The following is a 20,945-nucleotide window of genomic DNA, read 5'->3' on the forward strand; positions in this document are numbered from 1 at the left end:
CCCCCCCTCCCCACCATCTATCCCCCCCTCCCCACCATCTATCCCCCCCTCCCCACCATCTATCCCCCCCTCCCCACCATCTATCCCCCCCTCCCCACCATCTATCCCCCCCTCCCCACCATCTATCCCCCCCTCCCCACCATCTATCCCCCCCTCCCCACCATCTATCCCCCCCTCCCCACCATCTATCCCCCCCTCCCCACCATCTATCCCCCCCTCCCCACCATCTATCCCCCCCTCCCCACCATCTATCCCCCCCTCCCCACCATCTATCCCCCCCTCCCCACCATCTATCCCCCCCTCCCCACCATCTATCCCCCCCTCCCCACCATCTATCCCCCCCTCCCCACCATCTATCCCCCCCTCCCCACCATCTATCCCCCCCTCCCCACCATCTATCCCCCCCTCCCCACCATCTATCCCCCCCTCCCCACCATCTATCCCCCCCTCCCCACCATCTATCCCCCCCTCCCCACCATCTATCCTCCCCTCCCCACCATCTATCCCCCCCTCCCCACCATCTATCCCCCCCTCCCCACCATCTATCCCCCCCTCCCCACCATCTATCCCCCCCTCCCCACCATCTATCCCCTTACCAATTAACCCTGTGTCTCCCCCCCCCACCCCACATAGCCATCAGGCTCCTGAATGATCCCCACATCAGTGGTCTTGTGCTGTTCTTGCTTGATGCTAATTGATCTTCCTTTTCATGGTAATCCTGCACGGTAGAAATTGTGTCCCTTCCACGTGTGTAGTGTTAGAGATGACCAGTTAGACTGCTCTCAGAAGAACCCATCTCACTGGACTAGGCATTCTGTGATAATTAGAATGTGGAAGAATGAGTGGAGATCTTGTCAAGATGTATGAAGTTCTCTCAGTGCTGGTGGGGTGGATGTAGGGAGGTGATTCGTCTGCCATGGGTGCTGGGACAGCAGTGGCAGTCTTGGAATGAGGTCTGCGACAGGGAGGAAAGGACTGTGAATCTGGGGATTCACAATCAGCATCACCTTGCTGCGTGACAGCACAGTCAAGGGGCAGAATGGTCTGCTCAATTGGCCTTTGGAGGGATTAGTGGGCCAGATGGTGGGGAGGGTTCTCGCAACACACTGCCTGATAGATGACATAGGATCAGAAAAAGGCTATTCAGCCCATCGAGCCCACCCCACCATTTAATCATGGGCTGATCTATTTTCTCCTCTCAATGCCTGGCCTATCCCCATAACATTTGATGCCCTATCTAATCAAGAATCAATCAATCTCTGCCCAATGACCTGGCCTCGACAACTGCCTGTGGTCATAAATTCCACAGATTCACCTCCCTCTGGCTGAAGAAATTCCTCCACATCTCTGGTCTAAGTGGATACCCTTCAATCCTGAAGTTGTGTCCTCTTGTCCCAGACTCTCCCACCTTGGGAAACAACCTCTCTACATCTACTGCATCTAGGCCTTTCAACGTTTGAATTGCTTCAATGAGATCCACCCTCATTCTCTTAAATTCCAACGAGTCCAGGCCAAGATCTGTCAAATGCTCCTCATAATCCTTTCATTCCCAGAATTATCCTTGTGAACCTCTTCTGAACCCACTCCAATGTCAGCAGCCCTTTAAATGATGAGCCCAAATCTTCTCACAATAGTCCATGAGGTCTCACCAGTGCCTTAGAGCAGTCATTGATCCCATAAATTATGACAGTGAGATGGTCTTCCTGCTGAGACACTGCAGAAAGAGGGAGGTGGTTGAGGGTCTCCTGTAAATGAGATGGGACGTTGGAGGTGAGAGCATGGCTTAGTAACAGAGTGCTGGGCATGGGGTAGAGATTCAGGCTGTGGAGGAGCTGGTTCAGAGAAGGAAGCTGGCAGAGCAACATTGACTGGAAGGCGATTTCCTCACGTCCGCCCATCGGGCGCAGCCTGACGATTTCCAGTGTGTGGTGATATGGCAGAGCTGGGGGTGGGGTCGCAACAGGAGATTTGTGCAAGGATTGGCCCCTGAGGGACTCTACTATGGATGGGGTGACGTGCAGGAGAAGACTGGAGTCCTCAGTGATTTGGAGTTAGGGCTGTAAAATCACAATCCTAAACACAGCTGGTCAAACAGAGTGCATTATATGTATCTATCCTCGCTGTATAAAGTGGGCTGTTTGACGAGCTGAGTTTCTCCAGCATTGTAATTTTACCACAGTGTCTGCAGGCTCGTGTTTTACTGCGGTTCGGACTGTGTTGTTCTGAATTACCTTGAGAGAGGTGTTGTGAGAGAATGCAACAAAAATGTGACTGTTACGTGGGTAGGTACTTGTGTTGTGTTTGAGCCTGTCGAGGACACACTGATAGGATTAGCTGGAACTCTGCCTTGTTAGTCACCCATCTCCAGAATAATGATGAGTCTGTCCTTGGTCACAGTGAGTTGGTGCACGATCAATGCCTAAATATATGTAACGCCGAGAGCCTTTGGCAGGTGAAGCTCAGCAAATCCACACACTTCTCAACAGCTGGAAGAGGTGTCACCCATTAAATTCTAGCATTGCCAAGCTCCAACAGCCGCAGCAGGGATATACTTCTGGCCCAACACAGCTTCATCAAAACATTCCTGCTGTTCTGTTAGTTCTGTATTGGGACAGGGGGTATAATGGGGATTAGTCCCTGAGCGGGGACGGGGGAGATTAGTTCCTGAGTGGGGATGGAGCAGGGGAGATTAGTTCCTGAGTGGGGATGGGGGGGGGGAATTAGTTCCAGAGTGGGGACGGAGTGTGGGGGGATTAGTTCCAGAGTGGGGGATTTGTCCTAGAGTAGGCTGTGTGGGATTTGTCCTAGAGTAGGCTGTGTGGGGGTGGGGGATTAATTCCAGATAGGGACGTGGAGAGTTACCTGTGTTACCCTACTGTGATATCACCATCTGCTGATCCCATGTGTGGGCTGCTTTGCCTGGATCGTTTGTGTTTATTGTTACTGAAATGATTGGGGTTATTCTGTGAGCAGACCAGTGCACATCTTGAACATAGTACAAGCCAGAGAGTGCAAAGTTATAGAGTGTGATGAGTAGGTAGGTACAGAGTAAAGATCACGTAGTTTCACTGTTCTGTGATTGACTCAGGTCTCTGATAACGGTGGGATGGAAACTCCTTGAATCTGGTGGAACACACACCATTAAACACCGCTCTATCTCCCTACTCATGACAGAAAACAACTCAATTCACCGTTTCTTCACCACTGCCCCAGTACCTTGCTCTCTCACTTCATAGCAATCATTCTGAAATACCCCCACTCATTCCCCCTTACAGCCCTGAACATTCCAACCGATTCCTGAAACCTCTCCCCATTTCATAAATCCAGGTTGCTCTCCCGAGTCCTGGTATTATTTTCCATTCCCATTTCCTACACTCTCTCCATCCCCCTCTTGTCGGCAACAAGCTCGGCCCCACAAATCTGTTTTCTTTATTAAATCACAGGTTCTTTCTGCTACTTCCAAGCCGGAGAAATAATTTCAGGTCCGACTTCATGTGGAACAAACTTCAGAAAATTGTTGCCGTAGCCAAGCCTTCAGAAGAGGCACAGTGTCTGCATGGATTGTAGTCGTGTGCCAAAGTCTGCTGGTCGTTTTGCCCCAGGAGAGGGAAGCAGAGTAAACGAGCAGAACTTTATCCCATTTAATCGGGGTGTTGCCTGTTGCAAGCAGCTGCTCTCAGCTCCCCCCCCCCCCCAAAGGAATGGGAGAGAAAGAGTTTATTGTCAAATACCTCTGTGCAGTGTTCCATGTCCATATACATGTTCTGCTTGCTGTAGCTTCCAGTCACACAAAACACAAGGCAGCAAAATATCAAGTCACCGAGAGGGGAAAGACTAATAAATATAAAAGGAAGAGAAAATACAATATTTAATTTTTAAAAAAATGAAACAACACAATAGAAAGCCCTTTTGGCCATTTAAACCCATGCTGCCCAATTACTACCCCCCCCCCCCCCCATGAACCTACTGACCACGTGCATTTGAACGATGGGAGGAAACTGGAGCCCCCGGAGATAACCCACACAAACATGGGGAGAATGTACAAATTCCTTACAGACAGTGCTGGATTTGAACCCGAGTCACTGATGTGGTGATCGTGTGGCGTCAAAAATTCCTCCTTTTTTTTGCAGTAACGGAAAACAACACTTTTGCAGAAAAAGTGATCTGTCAGTTACGCACTCGGATGCTTTGGTAGGACCGGAATAATTCATGGTGAGGTTCAGGGAAGTTCAAGACTTCAGTGCTCTGTGGTTAGTAAGGGATTAGATGGTATGTGAATGGAAGAAAAAGGTGGAGAACCCACTGGTTTAGGAAAATAAAAACACAAAGCTGGAGAAATTCAGAAGGTCAATCTGTGTGCTTTATACAGCCCACATTTTGTCACACCTTGATGAAGAGCTCAAGCCAAAATGTTGGTTATGTATTCAACCACGGTGTCTGCAGACTTTGGTGTTAACCACTGTTCTGGAGCCAGATAGCTGTTGGTAAGAAACTGTTCTTGAACCTAGAGATGCTGGCTTCAGGCTTCTGTATCTTCTGCCTGAAGATAGCAGCGAGAAGATGTTGTGACCAGGGTGATGGAGGCCCTTCTTGAGGTTTCACCTCACATCGATGTCTGCAGAGGATGGGAGGTTGGAGCTTGTGACGGAACTAGCTGGCTTGCTACGTAAGGCAATCGAATTTCCAAACCAGGCTTTGATGCAACCAGTTGGTTTACGTTGTTCCAGTAGTGCACTGCAGAATTTTGATGGCGTATCCAAAGATGTGCCAAATTTCCTCAGACTTTCCTTAGGAGGTAGAGATGCCAGTGTGTCTTCTTCACGCTTGCCTCTGTGTTGGCTCCAGCAGAGGTTCGCTGAAACATGGACTCCCCGGATTGAAGGCAGATAAATCCCAAGGGCCTGATAATCTACATCCTAGGGTACTTAAGGAAGTGGCCATTCAGATAACAGATGCTTTAAGAATTATTTTCCAGAACTCGATAGACTCAGGATCAGTACCCATGGATTGGAGGGTAGCTAATGTTACCCCACTATTTAAAAAGTGGGGTAGAGAAAAAGCGGGGAATTATAGGCCGGTGAGCCTTACATCAGTAGTGGGAATGACTTATGAGGAAAGATTGCGCAAATTGGGATTGTACTCGCTGGAGTTTAGAAGATTGAGAGGGGATCTCATAGAGACCTATAAAATTCTGGCAGGACTGGACAGAATGGATGCAGATGGGATGTTTCCAAGGATGGGAAAATCCAGAACCCGGGGCCATGGTTTGAGGATAATAGGCAATCCATTTAGGGCCGAGATGAGGAGGAATTTCTTTACCCAGAGGGTGGTGAATCTGTGGAATTCATTGCCACAGAGGGCAGTAGAGGCAGGTTCATTAAATCTATTTAAGATGGAATTAGATCTGTTTCTTCAGTATAAGGGTATTAAAGGTTACAGAGAGAAGGCGTGGACGGGGTACTGAACTTTAAGATCAGCCATGATCTCGTTGAATGGCGGAACAGGCTCGAAGGGCCGAATGACCTACTCCTGCTCCTATCTTCTATGTTTCTGTGTTTCTATTAAGCCTCTAAACATCTCTGCCTCCGTCCGATCAGTGCAGATAGATGTGTGCTCCCTCAGTCTCTCCTCCCTAAAATAACAATGGAGGGGCATTCAGCATCAAAGGGTCATTGTGTGGGTGATCTTCCCGTGTCCCCTTCACTCCCAGCCTGGGAATGGCCCAAACTCTTGGCTGTTCGGATCCCAACTGGCCAACACCGTGGGTGGGTGGGGGATGGACCCTTTGAAACCACTTACTTTAGTCCTGCACCGATCATGAACATTACAGTCTCTCCAAGGATCTGTGATGTGGACCATTTGCTGGCAGTACCAGGACAGCGATGGTGGGAGTCCCCAGAGCAGGGCAGGTCCTTGCTAGATCTGGGTCGGCATTGGGGCCAAATCCGGAAACAAGTGTTGGAAAGTATCAGGTGTCCCTGGTCTGAGCCGCAGTATCCAAGCCAGGGGTCCAGTCTGAGCTTCAAGGTCCGGCCTTTGGCGTCCAGTCTGAGCTGTGGGGTCTGGTCTGATCCTCAGGTCTAGTCTGTGGGATTTGGTTTGAGCCACAGGGTCTAGTATAAGCCTCAAGGTCCGGTCCGTGGGGTCTGGTCTGAGCTGCAGGGTCCTGCACAGGAATGTGTGTTTGAGAGACTCAGTGTGAGAAGTACAGTAATGCTGGAGTCACTGACTCACCTCGTTCCCAGTCACTCCAGTACAATGGTGCAGAAATCCCAGATGTGTGTCACTGAGAATGAACCAGTTGTCCGGGTGGTGTGTCTGCACCTCTATGAAATCATCGCAGGTAGGACGTCCATTCCCAGCACTGCCTCCAGCAGGTCATGTGGATGGTGGCTGAGCTCTGCCCTTTGTCACAGTTTCCTGCACCATCCTCATTGCCTTCGGCCCCTTCGTGTCCAGAATCTTCCAATCTCTGGGTTGAATGCCTTGTTCATTATCACATGAACCGAGATACAGTGACTATTTCTGTTTTGTTTACTATCCAGTGAAGCCTGACCATGACCACACTGTGACTGTCACCGACGAAGGTGTGTGTGAAGATCTCTGATATTTTCTGGCTTTGGAGAGCGGACAGGCAGCTCCCTGCCAAATGCACTGCTGTGTGAGCTACTGCCTTTCCCAGAAAATCAAAGGCCAGCTGTTCCCCATTCCAACTTCCCTTCCGAGTTTGGCAGCTCTCCACAGCGTGCGGAATGTGATCCTAGAATGTGCATGGGGACGAGGGGGAGGGAGAGGGGGCTCACTGAGGCAAGGAGGAGGAGCAACAGTGGACAGGACTCACCATGACAGGAGTGGGTCAACCAATGGACACCATCCTCTCACCAAGGGGCTGTGGCCCTTGTTCCCATGTCCCCCAGCACTGAGCTCACTGTTGGAAGAGTGCCGCAGGACCCACTCCTTCAGCTGAGACTGATGTGGTGGTGGAGGCTGAGGGAGGCTCTGCTCATTGGCCATGGGCAACCATTGGCATGTAGTGGCTCAGTTGAGGTCACCACATCGCCAGGAGGTTGAGGGGTGGACCAGGACTGGACACAGCATACTGGGGAGGATTCAAGCAGTAGAACGGAAGTGGCTGTGGGCCAATTTGAACCCTGCGGGTCAAACACCTGGGACAGGAATTGGCTCGAGGGGAGAGGAGCAAAGAGCAGGCAGGAGGAAAATGATCCCCCAGAGGGAGTAGTGGGACAAAGGAGAGACATATCCTGTGGGCATGTCGAAGAGCAGTGCTGACGTGATTCAGCTGATCCCCACTGCCTTCCCCCTCCCAACTCTCTCCCCCCACTGCCCTCCTCCCTCCCACTCCCCCCACTGCCTTCCCCCATCCCCACTCCCCCACTGCCTTCCCCTTCCCTCTCCCTCCACCCACTGTCTTCCCCTACTCCTCTCCTATTGCCCCTCCACTACCTCCCCACTCCCCCCAATCCCATCCCAGTGCCCCCATCCTTCCCCACTTTCCCTTCACTGCCCTTCACCCCACTCCCCTGCACCCGCTGCCCCACTCCCCCTCTTCCCCCCCCATGTCGTGCCTCAGATGGTACCAGTGGGATCTCCAAGCGCTGCCTGTGGAGTGTGGGATGGGGGCTCTGCTGTCCCTGGGATCCACAGTGTGGAGAATGGTTTGACAAGCAGCTTTTGTAAAATCACTGGTCTCGAGAACATTGCCTCGTTTTAATTCTGTGGCACTGCTTTGCTGTGTGATGTTAAAGCAACAATCTGATACCTGTACATTGTACAAGACGTATGACAATATGTGGCAGTTCTGCCTGGGACTGCTCCTGTTCATTGACTGTGATGTAAGGCCACACCCTGCAGCTCATGGCATTTTCAGCCAAGGGTTGACCAACACAGCTTTGGGCTGGGGTGGGGGGGGGGGGGGTGGTAAGGGTTAGATTGTTGTGGATAGGTTTATGACAGTTGGCACAATGCTGTGCGCTGAAGGTACTAGTCCGTACAAATTGGAAGTACCCCCTTGCCCAGGTGAATGTGCCCTATACCCAGGCAGAGGTTCACTGTGAGGTTGACAGTTGTCTCTCATCACAGGGCTCAGACTGTGAGTTGGTCCTCATTGGCTGTGATTTACCAGCCTGTAGGGTCGCAGAACCATGGCAATTCTGCGTGCCTCACCAAACCACAGTTTTACCTCGTGGCATCATTTGAAGGCCAGAGCCTTGGCCTCACAACTGTAGGAGCTGGTTGGGAGAGGTGGTGAGTCAGGGATTGGCTGTGGACAGGGTCCAGGCACCACGCATCAAGGAAATGTTCACAGTGTCCCTTCCAGCAGGCACCAGATGCCTCTCCATCTCCGGTGACCCCACGCCAATTCCCGGTGGTGAGTGAAGCTGGGGGTGGGTGAGGAGGGTCAGATCCACCTGGATTCCAGGTGGTAATGAGGAAGCATCCTCAGACTCAGCGCTTGCAAAACAACGTTGGAAGAAGGTCTCTCCTACCTCGGCCAGAGTGGAATCTGGTGTTCTAGCCCAGCGCCTGCTGTGACTGTGAAGATTCCCATCAGAGTTTCTCAGTGACATTCCTGTCAAGGGGGAAAAATTTCATCAAAATCTGGCTAGGAATCATTCCTTTGAAAGCTCCCGATCGAGTTGGAACGCGCCGGCTGAGTTGGAATCGGAATGAAAGGTCTGACTCTCCCCTTCCCCTCAGATGTGTGAGAGTCCTGGCACGATCTCGCCCTCACCTCGGTCAATCTGGGGTCAGTAGTTCCCACAGGTGCAAGGACTTGCCACTGGCCCTGTGTTCACACCTCACTGAGGAGTCATTCATCTGGAAAGGAAGTGGACACAGGGGGAGAGAACACTCAGCAGCAGTTTGTGGCTCCACTCTCGGCATCTTTGAGGATGGTGCCAGCAGTGGAAGGCATCTGAGATGCATTTGTCAGCCCTGATCAGGAATCTGCTCTTGGGACATTCTGCCAAGCACACGGCCCAGTTCTGCCGATAACGTTGGACCTGTGCCCCACCTGGTGAAAGGTCCCATTCAGATGTTTGCAGGACGCGGGACTTGCTGAGCTGCTGTGAGAGCACTCCCTTTTGAAGGGGAGTTGGCAGGAGGAGGATGAGAAGAGGCTGCCTCCTGAGAGGTGGGACGTTGGGATCGAGTGTGGTGTGGAGCTCCCTGCCTTGTCAGGGACCAGCTCATGGGGCAGCCTGTCCTCGTCTCCCTCCTTCCCTTGTGCCTTTGTTTCCCTCCCCTCCCTCTCCCTCATCTCCTACCCTCATCTCCCCTCCTCCCTCCCTGTCCCCCTCTCCCTCCTAGTCCCCCTCTCGTACCTCTTTCCCTCCCCCTGAGGGATTGAATGTGTCCCCTCGGTGTAGATAGCTGGATAGCTCCAGGTTGTGAGACCACGTCACAGAGAGGGACCCTGGGGACAAAGTGTGAGTGGCCGATTAACTCTCCCACTGACTTTCAACCCACACTCTAGACCCCTCCCTGCACTCATCACCCTGTTGTTGCTGATCTGTGGGTCCAGATCTGCCATCCACCTCCCTGCCTCTCCTGGTGGTCTTCCAAGTGGGTGACATGGTGTCGGAACAGTGTCGGGCATCAGGATGGGGAGGGGGATGGGTTTGGATGGCATGGAGTTGGGGTGGGGTCAGGACAGAGGAGGGACATTAGTGATATGGGGTTGGGGGTCAGGAGTGAATGGGTGAATGAAGTGGTTTCAGGACAGGGTTACAGCCAGGGTTTAAATGGTGGTGGATGGTTGGGAGGGTTTCTGGCCTCTGTTAGGGCCGATGGTTGGACTTCAGGGATACGAGTGAGGTGCACTTTATATAGCAGAGATAAAGGTATGTAACCAATGTTTTGGATTTGAGCTCTTCATCAAGGTGTGGAAAAATGTCAGCCGATGCTTGAAATCAGGTGTGCGCTGACATTTTGCCAATCCCTTGATGAAGGGCTCAAGTCAGAAACATTGGTTCTGTATCTTTACTACATAAAAGCCACTGACCAGCTTTGTGCTTTTACTTCAAACACGGTGTCTGCAGACTTGTGTTTTACATCTGAGTTAAGGTCTGGCTGGGAAAGGGTTAATTCACCCCTGCAAAACTGGAATGTTGATTGTAAAAACATTTCCATTGGGCTGTGGGCCTATGCGAATTCTTTCACAATGATCCAACCATCTTCCTGTTGCCACAGAAACAGAAGGTTGAGGCAACCCTTAATTGCGTAGGCCCGGTGTGGTGGGAAGGGGGCTCAGCCTGCAACCTGGTACCCGGTGGCCATTCATTGGTCCAGGCTGGGGAATTCTAGGCCTGGGAGCAGGGCGTTCCAAGCCGGGAGAGTCCACTAGACAGAGATTGACTCCGGCCTGAGGAACACTGTCATGTGGTCACAACAGACTGAGCAGTGGCACAGTTGGCGCAACGCCGTTACAGCGCCAGCGACCCGTGTTTGAATTCGGCGCTATCTGTCGGGAATTTTCTCGTTCTCCCAGTGTCTGCATGGGTTTCCCCGGGGGGTCTGGTTGCTTTCCTCCCTTTAAAAATGTAACAGGGTTGTATGTCAATTGGGGTATTTGGGCAGCATGGGTTTCAGTAGCTGAAATTGGTTTCAACCATGTTGTAAATTAAAAAAAAAATTTAAATGAAAATCACCCCGGAGGGAGATCAGGCTGAGACATCCCAGCAGTGGTGACTGTCCTGTGGGAGTCAGTGTCACTGAAAGTCCTGGTGGGTAATCGATGGCTCGTGCCTGAATCATGTCTAGCCTTGCCGCACACCACCTCAGTTGATTCACATGCTGAGTTGTTTAGGCTCTGGTCACACAGCGCAGAAACACGCCCTTCGGCCCAACCTATCTGTGCTGACCAAGTTGTCTTCCTGCGCATCCAATTTGCCTGTGTTCCGCCCATCTCCCTCTAAACTGTTCCGGTCCAGGGAAAATTCCAACTGTCTTTTAATGTAATTTCCCCCTCTGTTCCCACTTCCTCTGGCACCTCATTCCACAGACCCACCACCCTCTGTGTGAAATGCCTCTTACCTTTAACGTCTCCCCTAAACTTTCCTCCACTCACCTTGTACAGATGTCCTCTGGTGTTTGCTGTTCCCACCCTGGGAGAAAAGTGCTGGCTGTCCACCCTCTTGAAGCCTCATCCTTTATCGCTCCAAAGAGAAAACTCCCAGCTCAGTCAACGTTGTCTCATAGGACATGTTCTCCTATCCTGGCAACATCCTGCACCCTCTACTTAGCTTCCACGTCCTTCCTGTAATGAGACAATCAGAACTGAACACAATACTCCAAGTGTGGTCTAACATGAGCTGCAACACTGAGGGAAGATCTCAGATGGCTGTGCTCAGAGACTTCCCTGGGGAGGCCTGCCACGTTTCAATAGAAGGTGGACACGACTGGTGATCACATGACCCATCAAAAGAGTGACGGGGAGATTTGTGGGTTGAGTGAGCTCCCATGTACAGTTTATGGGTGATGTGCCAGCGGGTGATCACGTGTCCTCAGGGCTCGGTGACTTGGCCTCTCCCCCATTTCCCTTAGTAATGAGTCTGTGCCCAGGTCTGACACCTGGGCCTCATCGTACTGGGTTCTTTGGCAATACAAAGCATCAGATTGAACCCACGATGAGCTTTGGCCGGTTTGCTGACACTATTGGGCTACTGAGGGGAGGTGCCCGTTTGATGCTGGCTCAGAGGGAATGGCCACCTCTGCCAGGGTCCTGAAGCGGCCCTGACTGTGTGGGCAGGGTCTGGAGGTGTGGGACAGTCTCCGTATCACCCTTGTCATGGGCTCATTTCAGTTACAGGGCAGTGGGTCACAGTGTCTAGAGACCCAGGTTCAATACTCTGTCTGGGTGGAGTTTGCACACTCTCCCTGTGCCCAAGTGGGTTTGTTCCAGTTCTCTAATTTGACCTACTTGCCCAGGAGGTGTGGTTGCGTGGTGTGCTTGGTGGCAGGGAGAATCAGGAAGAGGTGTGGAAGAGATGCAAGGTATGGCAAAGGGAGCTGCTCTGAGAACTGGCAAGGGAGCTGAGTGGGAGAGGGAATGGGCAGGAGTGGGGATGGATGGGAGGGGAGATGGGAGTGGGAATGTGGGGGATGGGTGAGGATGAGGGGATGGCTGGGTGGGAGAGGGGATGGACAGGAGGAGGATATAGGGGGGATGGGCAGGAATGGGGATTGGGGGATGCGCAGTTCGGAGGTGGGTTTTGAGAGAATGATGAGGGTTACAGGGCTATGTGGTTTCTGACCCACAGCTGAACGAGCTGCAGAAGGCCGCCGCTGCTGCCCACACCTTCTTCATGGCCAACCCCGAGCACACAGAGATGAGGCAGAGCCTGGAGCGCTACAAGCACATGGATGGAGTGGAGCAGGAACACTTTATTGACCTGGAGCAGAGGCCCTACATGGCAAGTGGGGCCAGGGAAGGGGGAGGCAAGGGAGGTGATTGGAGGGGAGGGTCTGGGGTGGAGACTCCGCATGATGAGGGTGAGACCCCGTGACCGGGATGATGCTCCTTCCCCGTGCCCGGGTGGGACCTCCGTGCCCGGGTGGGACCTCCGTGCCCGGGTGGGACCTCCGTGCCCGGGTGGGACCTCCGTGCCCGGGTGGGACCTCCGTGCCCGGGTGGGACCTCCGTGCCCGGGTGGGACCTCCGTGCCCGGGTGGGACCTCCGTGCCCGGGTGGGACCTCCGTGCCCGGGTGGGACCTCCGTGCCCGGGTGGGACCTCCGTGCCCGGGTGGGACCTCCGTGCCCGGGTGGGACCTCCGTGCCCGGGTGGGACCTCCGTGCCCGGGTGGGACCTCCGTGCCCGGGTGGGACCTCCGTGCCCGGGTGGGACCTCCGTGCCCGGGTGGGACCTCCGTGCCCGGGTGGGACCTCTGCAGGCTACTCCCTCAGATGTGAGCTGGTGTCGATACGATTGCTGACCCTTGCCTGTGTGTTATAGGAAGCGTTCAACACCGGACTGGGGCACTATGAGAAGGACCAGTACGCTATGGCCATACGCTCATTCGAGGAGGCCCTGAGGCAGTTCTGGCAGGCAGAGATGGAGTGCCGTGCCTTCTGCCAGGGACCGCAGCATTTCGATGGTAGCCGTCAGCCATCAAGGGGTCTGCACCTCTATGAAATCATCGCAGGTAGGACGTCCATTCCCAGCACTGCCTCCAGCAGTCATGTGGATGGTGGCTGAGCTCTGCCCTTTGTCACAGTTTCCTGCACCATCCTCATTGCCTTCGGCCCCTTAGTGTCCAGAATCTTCCAATCTCTGGGTTGAATGCCTTGTTCATTATCACATGAACCGAGATACAGTGACTATTTCTGTTTTGTTTACTATCCAGTGAAGTCACCCTGTTCTTAAGGGCATCAGGTCATGCAAAATAAACCCAGGTATCATGTTCCAGAGAATAGCTCCGATTAGGCCGTGAAAGGGTTGGTTTAGTGGTGATGGGTTCATTCAAACTGTATCTCTGCACAGTAGAAGGGAGGAGAGAGAGTAACTGGGGAGGGATGGGTCCTTTGGTAGCTTTCCGGGACAGTGGGAGATGTGGGTGGAGATGGTGGACAGTACGAGAGTTTGTGTGATGTTCTCCGCTGTGCACACCACTCATGGAGATGAAACCTGCTCAGACTCACCCCTGCAAGTGTTGCTGCACACCCGTTAAATCCTCCCTCAGTCTCCACGGTTTCTGACAAACCCAGCTCCTCCTCATGACCGGACTTAAGGTTACAACTGCAGGGTGTGAGCTGCTCTCTCACTGTTGCAGGTGGGGTAGGTCACCAAAGAGAGTGTGCAGAAGAGATGCACTTGGAATGGAAGGCTGTGGTTATAAGGATGGGTAGGGTATGGGGTCTCAAAGTTCCGGGCTATTGGAGTGTGGGTCCTCGGTGTTGGGGTGTGGGGTCTTGCAGTGTGGGTTTGTTTCAGGGTGCAGGGTGTCATTTTGTGGGGACTTGGGGTAAGGGGGTCTAGCAGCGTGGAGTGCTTCAGGATCTCGGGGTGTAGGGTGTCAGAGTGTGGGGTTGCGGGGTGTAGGTCTGTTACCCTGGACTGACTCTTCATCTCCTACAGATCACTACCTGCAGGTGGTCCAGTGTGAACACGGCTGTGTACGGGAACTGGCCACACGGGCTGGCCGCCTCTCCCCCATCCACAACTACCTGCCCATGCATTACGACCTCCTGCAGTACTCCTACTACAAGGGTGAGAATGACACAAAGGTTTACCCGCAGGTTTTGTCCATAATTGCTCCATGTCTATCCTGTGTCCATGTCTATCCCGTGTCCATTCCATCTGCATCCCGTGCCCATGTTCATTATGTCTCCATCCTGTGTCCTTGTCCATCCCGTGACTACTATCTCTATGGCCCCTGTAGCTGACCCTGGGGCCTGGTCCTACACCCTATCCCCCTCTGGCCAGGAGGGGTTGACAGTGAGTCCATAATACATACAGTATGTGGAAATAGGCTATTGATCCCATCGAGTCTGCCCCACTATTTAATCATGAGCCAGTTCATTTCCCCACTCAGCCCCACTGCCTGGCCTACTCCCTATAACCATTGATGACCTGACTAATCAAGAACCTATCAATCTCTGCCTTAAATACACCCAATGACCTGGCCTCTACCTTCGGCTGAAGAAATTCCTCCACATCTCTGTTCTATGTTGTCATCCTTCGATCCTGAAGTTGTGGACTCTTGTTTCTCCCACCATGAGAAACAACCTTTCTACATCCACTCAGTCCATACCTTTCAATGTTTGAAGTGTTTTAATGATATTCCCCCAAATTCTAACGAGTACAGGCCGAGAGCTGTCAAATGCTCTTCATATAATAACCCTGGAGTCATCCTAGTGAACCTCCAATGAACCCTCTCCAATGTTGACACATCCTTTCTAAGATGTAGAATCATCAGGTCACAAATAGTTCCTGATAAAACCTCAACATCCTCTTATATTATATTTCTCCTGAAATGAACCAGCATCACATTTGGCTTCTTCACCACTTCACCCAACCTGCAAATTTACCTTCAGACGATCCTGCACGAGGGTTCCTAGGTCCCTTTTCGTCTGGGAATTTTCAATTTTCTCCCCATTTAGAAAATAAAGATTGTGGATTCATTGATAATGATCTTTTAGGAATCAATAGATTCTGGTGTGATCCCAGAGGACTAGGTCTGCCTGTTTATTTTTTCTGCCAAAGTGCATGACGTTCACTTTCCGACAATGGGCTTCTGCAGTGGCAAATGAAATACATTCTCTTAATCTGTTTAAGTCCTTCTGCAGCCTCCGTGTTCCCGCAACACTCCTTGCTCCTCCACCTACCTTTGTATCATCTGCAAACTTGGCCACAAAGCCATTCATTCCAGAATCTAAATCATTGATATACAACATTAAAAGAAGCGGTCCCGGCCCCTGTGCACGCCACTAGCAACTGGCAGCCAATCAGAATATGATCCCTGTATTCCAACTCTCTGCTTCCTGCCAATCAGCCAATGCTCTTCCCACACTAGTATATTTCCTGTTATACCGTGGACTCTTGTTAGATAGCCTCATGTGCAGCACCTTGTCAAAGGTCTTCTGAAAATCCAAATACCCAACACCCACTGCATTTCCCTTATGCAGCCGGCTTGTCACATCCTCAAAGAATTCCAATAGGTTTGTAAGGCAAGATTTTCCCTTCAGGAAACCTTGTTGGCTTTAGCTGATCCTCTCATGTATCTCCAAGTTCTCCATAACCTCAATCTTTACAATCAGCTCCAACATCATCCCAACCACTGACTCCAGGCTAACTGGTCTATAATTTCCTTTCTGTTGCTTCCCTTCCTTCATGAATATGGATGTGAATTTTGTGATTTTCTAGTCCTCCGGGACCACACCAGAATCTACTGATTCCTGGAAGATCATTACCAATGAATCCACAATCTCTACTGCAACCTCTGTAAGAACCTGAGGGTGCAATCCATCTGGTCCAGGAGACTTACCCACCCTTAGACCATTCAGCCTTCTGAGCACCTTCTCCCTTGAAATAGTAACTACACTCGCTTCCCTTCCCTCATGCCCTTCAACATCTGGAACGCTACTGCATCTTCCACAGTGATGACTGATGCAAAATACCTATTTAGTTCCTCTGACCATAGAACACTATAGCACAGAAAACAGGCCATTTAGCCCTTCTGGTATGTGCCAAAATCATTATTCTGCTAGTCCCACTGACCTGCACCAATTCTATAACCCTCTCCCATCCATGTACCTATCCAATTTATTCTTAAAACTTGAGTGAGCCTGCACTTACCATGTCAGATGGCAGCTTATTCCACATTCCCACCACTCTCTGAGTGTAGAAGTTCCCCTAATGTTCCCTCTAAAACTTCCCCTTTCACCCTAAAGCCACATATTTATCTCTCCTAATCTAAATGGAAAGAACCTACTCGCATTTACTGTCTATACCTCTCATAATTTTGTAAACCTCTATCAAATCTCTCCTCATTCTTCTACTCTCCAAAGAATAGAGTCCTAACCTGTTTAATCTTTCCCTGCAACTCAGTTCCTGAAGACCCAACAACATCCTAGTAAATTTTCTCTGGACTCTTTTCTATCTTACTGATATCCTTCCTGTAGTTTGGCAACCAGAACTGCACACAATAATCCAAATTTGACCTCACCAATGTTTTATACAACCTCACCATAACATCCCAACTCCTGTACTCAATACATTGATTTATGAAGGCCAAGATGCCAAAAGCTTTTTTTACAATCCTATCTACCTATAACATCACTTTCAGGGAATTATGTATCTGAGTTTCCAGATCCCTTTGCTCCTCCGCACTCCTCAGTGCCTGACCATTTACTATTGTGTCTTAACTTGCTTTGTCCTTCCAAAATGTAACACCTCACACTTGTTTGCATTAAACTCCATCAGCCCATTTTTCTAGCTGGTCCAGATCCCTCTGCAATCTTTGAAAACCTTCGCTGTCCACAACGCCTCCAATCTTAGTCTCATCAGCAAACATGTTGATCCAATTTTTACATTATCATCCAGATCATTAATATTGATGACAAACAACAATGGGCCCAGCACCAATCCCTTACTTTTGAATATTTTATTTAAATGTTCTCTATACATGCAGTAATCTAAACTAATATAATAGATTGTAAAAGAAACAAATAAAATGTTCCATACATGATGGTATTCACCCCCCTCTCAAAACCCCTCCTTTGCAACCCCCTCCCTCAAAATAGTCAACATAAAAAATAATATAGCTATATAGATGTAGAAAGAAAAGAAAGAAGGAAAAAAATAATTTTCAGGATTGCACAGAGAGATGTCTAACTCACGTTAAAAATATTCTTTATTACAGCTTAGATGAAAATCTTGCAGGTCAAGAGGAACAGAATGGACATTATTACGAATTTAAGCCTAATATTTGGGTTTACGGGTGCCAAATTTGCAAAAAAAAACACAGGATATATATTTCTCAAGCTGTATGTGATTTTTTTTTTCCCAAAGGAATACAACTTGGAATTTCTGCATGCCATCTTGGCATACCTAAAAATATATCTGATTTCCAAGTAACTGCAATACATTTCCTCACCACCACTGATGCCAATTTAACAAATTCCAATTGATAGTTTAATTTAGGCCTTGTTCCTTCAATATTTCCCACTAAAAATAAGTCCGGATTTTGCCAAAAAAACAACTAGTGTAACTTGTTCCAAAAAATTTTGTAAATCTACCCAAAAAATCTTACATTAGGACAAAGCCAAGTTGAATGCAAGAAATTTCTACATCTTCACCGTACCTAAAGCATTGATCCAATAAATCTGATTTTATTCCATTCAATTTCTGTGGTGTAAGATATAACTGATGTAAAAAAAATATACTGCACTAATCTATACCTTACATTAATTGTCATACAATCCCTATATAGATCTGCCCATCTTTGCTCATCAATTACATATTCAGATCTATTTCACACCTTTGTCCTGACTAATGAACTCCTCGTTTAAAAGTTCCTACTTGTAATAAAGAGTATATCATAGATGTAATTTTTTTAAAAATTCCCCTCCTAATAAGAAGTTCTCTTTCAGTTCAACGAGGCAACAACATGGTTGGTCTTAACTTATCTCTTAAATATGCTCTTAGTTAAAAATAACAAAAACGAGTGTTTTGAGTTATTCCATATTTGTTTCTCATTTGCTCAAATGACATTAATTGGCCCCTTTCATAACAACCTTCAACATTTATAATCCCTTTACAAAACTAACTATCCAGAAATTGATTATCTTTAGAAAAAGATTTGAGAAATTTGAGTCAAAGGCATTTTAGGTGATACACGTCCTCTTACACCAATTTCCTCATTTATTTTATTCCAAATATTAATCAAATGTTTCAATAATGGTGCTTCTTTATCAACAACCATTAACCTTTATTCCTATTTGAATATATATTCTTTCGATTTTCTCCTATTTTATTCAATTCCATATTAACCCATGCTGATTTTTCCCTTTCAAAAAAAAAAGCAAGAAATCACATTTGAGCTGTTGGATAATAATATTTAAAATTAGAGAGCTGCAGACCTCCTGATTCATATTTCCATGTTAACTTCTCTATAGAAACTTTACATTTTACCTTTCAAAAGGAATTTCCTTACATATTTATTCAATTCTTGAAAAATGTTTTGAGGTATTAAAATATGTAATGTTTGGGAATATATTCATCTTAATACAATTAACTCTTCCCATCAAAGTTATAGGTTAATTCATACAATTAAAAAAATCTTCCTCATATTTTTAAGTAATAGAAAATAATTCAATTTGTATAGATTTTTCAAATTATTATCTGTACAAATACCCAAAGTTTTAATACCCTCTTTAGGCCATTTAAACTTAGTATCCCTCTGACACTGAGTATAATCACTTTCAGGGAATGGCAAAATTTCACTTCTATCCCAATTTATTTTATAACCAAAACTTTCCCATATTATTTCAATTTAACATATAATTTTCATAATGATGTATTGGATTCAGTCAAATATATTTAAACATCATCTACAAATAAACTAATGTTCTTCTCCACCTACCCTAAATCCAAATCTCTCCAAATTGCTTGAGGAAGAGGTTCTATTGGTAAAATAAGCAAAGCTGGGAATAGAGGGCATCCTTGTCTACTTGATCTCGCTAATTGAACCGATGTCGATATTTGTCCATTAGTCACTACTTTAGGTACAAAGGTACAAGGACTGCCTAAAGAAATCTCTTGGTGCCTGCCACATTGACCACCGCCAGTGGGCTGATAACGCCTCAAACCGTGCATCTTGGCGCCTCACAGTTTGGCGGGCAGCAACCTCCTTTGAAGAAGACCGCAGAGCCCACCTCACTGACAAAAGGCAAAGGAGGAAAAACCCAACCCCAACCAACCAATTTTCCCCTGCAACCGCTGGAATCGTGTCTGCCTGTCCCGCATCGGACTTGTCAGCCACAAACGAGCCTGCAGCTGACGTGGACTTTTTACCCCCTCCATAAATCTTCGTCCGCGAAGCCAAGCCAAAGAAAAGAAGAAGAAACTACTTTAGCTTTATAATCACTATTGAGTGCCCTAATCCAATTTACAAATTTCAATCCATATTTTTCCAACACCTTAAAAATTCCCACACCAATCTATCAAACATTTTTTCTGCATCTAAAGTCACTGCAGCACTCAAACCAGCTCATTTTTGGGCTAAATGAATTATACTAAGTAATCTAGCTGCATTTTCTGATGACTGTCTCTTTTTATACAAAATCTGTTTGATCATCTATATTTATTAATTTAGGTAGCAATTTAGTCATTCTATTTGCCAAAATTTTCACAACAATTTTATAATCCACATTTAATAAAGAAATAGATGAGAGTTTTAAAGGATCTCTATCCTTTATAGGAATCTCTGTCATTATTGGCATCAAAAATGATTCTGGGAGAATATGGGTTTCCAAAGCCTGATATAATACTTGCATAAATATAGGAGCTAATAAATCTTTACATTCTTTATAGAATTCAGGTGGAAATCCATCTACTCTTGGAGATTTATTATTCTGTAGTGAACCCTTGGCTTTCTTCACCACTAGCTCTGTAAAAGGAACATTCAGCTCAATCTGCTCTTCCAAACTTAAACTAGGCAACATTATCTGTGATAAATAACTGTTTATTATATTTTTGTCTTTTAAAGATTCCAAACTATATAATTTCAAATAATTTTTTTGAATGATTCATTTAATTCTTGAGGCTTGTAAGTGACTACATTAGTATCTTTTTTAATTGCATTAATTATTCTTGGGGTCTGTTTCACCTTTAATTGCCAAGTTAATTCTTTACATGATCTCTCACCTAATTTGTGATATCTTGTTTTGTTATTATAATTGCTTTTTCAATTTTATGTTTGGAATGTGTTATACTGGTATTTTGTAAATAAATTGTCTACATTTATCTTCAGAATCTTGTTTTTGAAGATCCTTTTCTAAAAAGTTATTTCTCTTTCTAACTGATCAATCTCTCTCATATACTCCTTTTTAATTTTAGAAGTAAAACATAATTTGACCTCTTAAATATGCTTTCAAAGCCTTTCATATAATAAACATCTTTTACTGAGTTCAAATTTGGGAATAGAATTTTCACTCTGACAAACTCACAAAAATCTTTTCAATAACAAAGAATTCAATTTTCGTCTCTTGTCTTTTCCTTTTCAGGCATTTCCACCGTTATTAACAAAGGCGAATGATCAGATAAAATCATCGTTTTATAATCAGCTGCAGAATCCGAGGTTGCATTTGTGCTGAAATCAAAAATAAATCAATTCTAGAATAAGAATCATGCCGACTTGAATAAAATGAATAATCTTTCACTCTAGGATGAATCCTCCTCCGTACCTCTATTAAATTCAAATC

At 47.7% G+C, this 20,945-nt stretch overlaps 1 protein-coding gene and 1 long non-coding RNA gene across 4 annotated transcripts in view; one reads left to right on the plus strand and one right to left on the minus strand.

Moving 5' to 3' along the window:
* Positions 1–659: 659 nt before the first annotated feature.
* LOC138742772 (uncharacterized) lies at positions 660–20,848 on the minus strand. 2 transcript variants are annotated; one of them, XR_011344395.1, is made up of 6 exons: positions 20,691–20,848; positions 11,090–11,278; positions 9,345–9,436; positions 8,508–8,590; positions 3,732–3,834; positions 660–814 (listed from the first exon to the last, which is right to left on the minus strand). It is a non-coding gene; the product is annotated as an uncharacterized lncRNA (long non-coding RNA). The 2 variants fall into 2 exon arrangements; XR_011344394.1 differs by lacking the exon at positions 9,345–9,436.
* The window catches only part of p3h2 (prolyl 3-hydroxylase 2), a 33,973-nt gene continuing 16,569 nt past the window's right edge, over positions 3,542–20,945 (plus strand). The window contains exons 1-4 of one of the 2 annotated variants that reach the window (XM_069897644.1): positions 3,542–3,616; positions 12,282–12,434; positions 12,976–13,165; positions 14,098–14,229. In XM_069897644.1, the coding sequence (XP_069753745.1) occupies positions 3,557–3,616; positions 12,282–12,434; positions 12,976–13,165; positions 14,098–14,229 (535 nt within the window). In that variant the 5' untranslated portion in view covers positions 3,542–3,556. Of the gene's footprint in view, positions 3,617–12,281; positions 12,435–12,975; positions 13,166–14,097; positions 14,230–20,945 lie in introns of those variants that run through there. The other variant, XM_069897643.1, reaches the window with a different exon arrangement.

The sequence above is a fragment of the Narcine bancroftii genome, chromosome 9 (genome assembly GCF_036971445.1).
Source record: "Narcine bancroftii isolate sNarBan1 chromosome 9, sNarBan1.hap1, whole genome shotgun sequence".
Classification (NCBI taxonomy): domain Eukaryota; kingdom Metazoa; phylum Chordata; class Chondrichthyes; order Torpediniformes; family Narcinidae; genus Narcine; species Narcine bancroftii.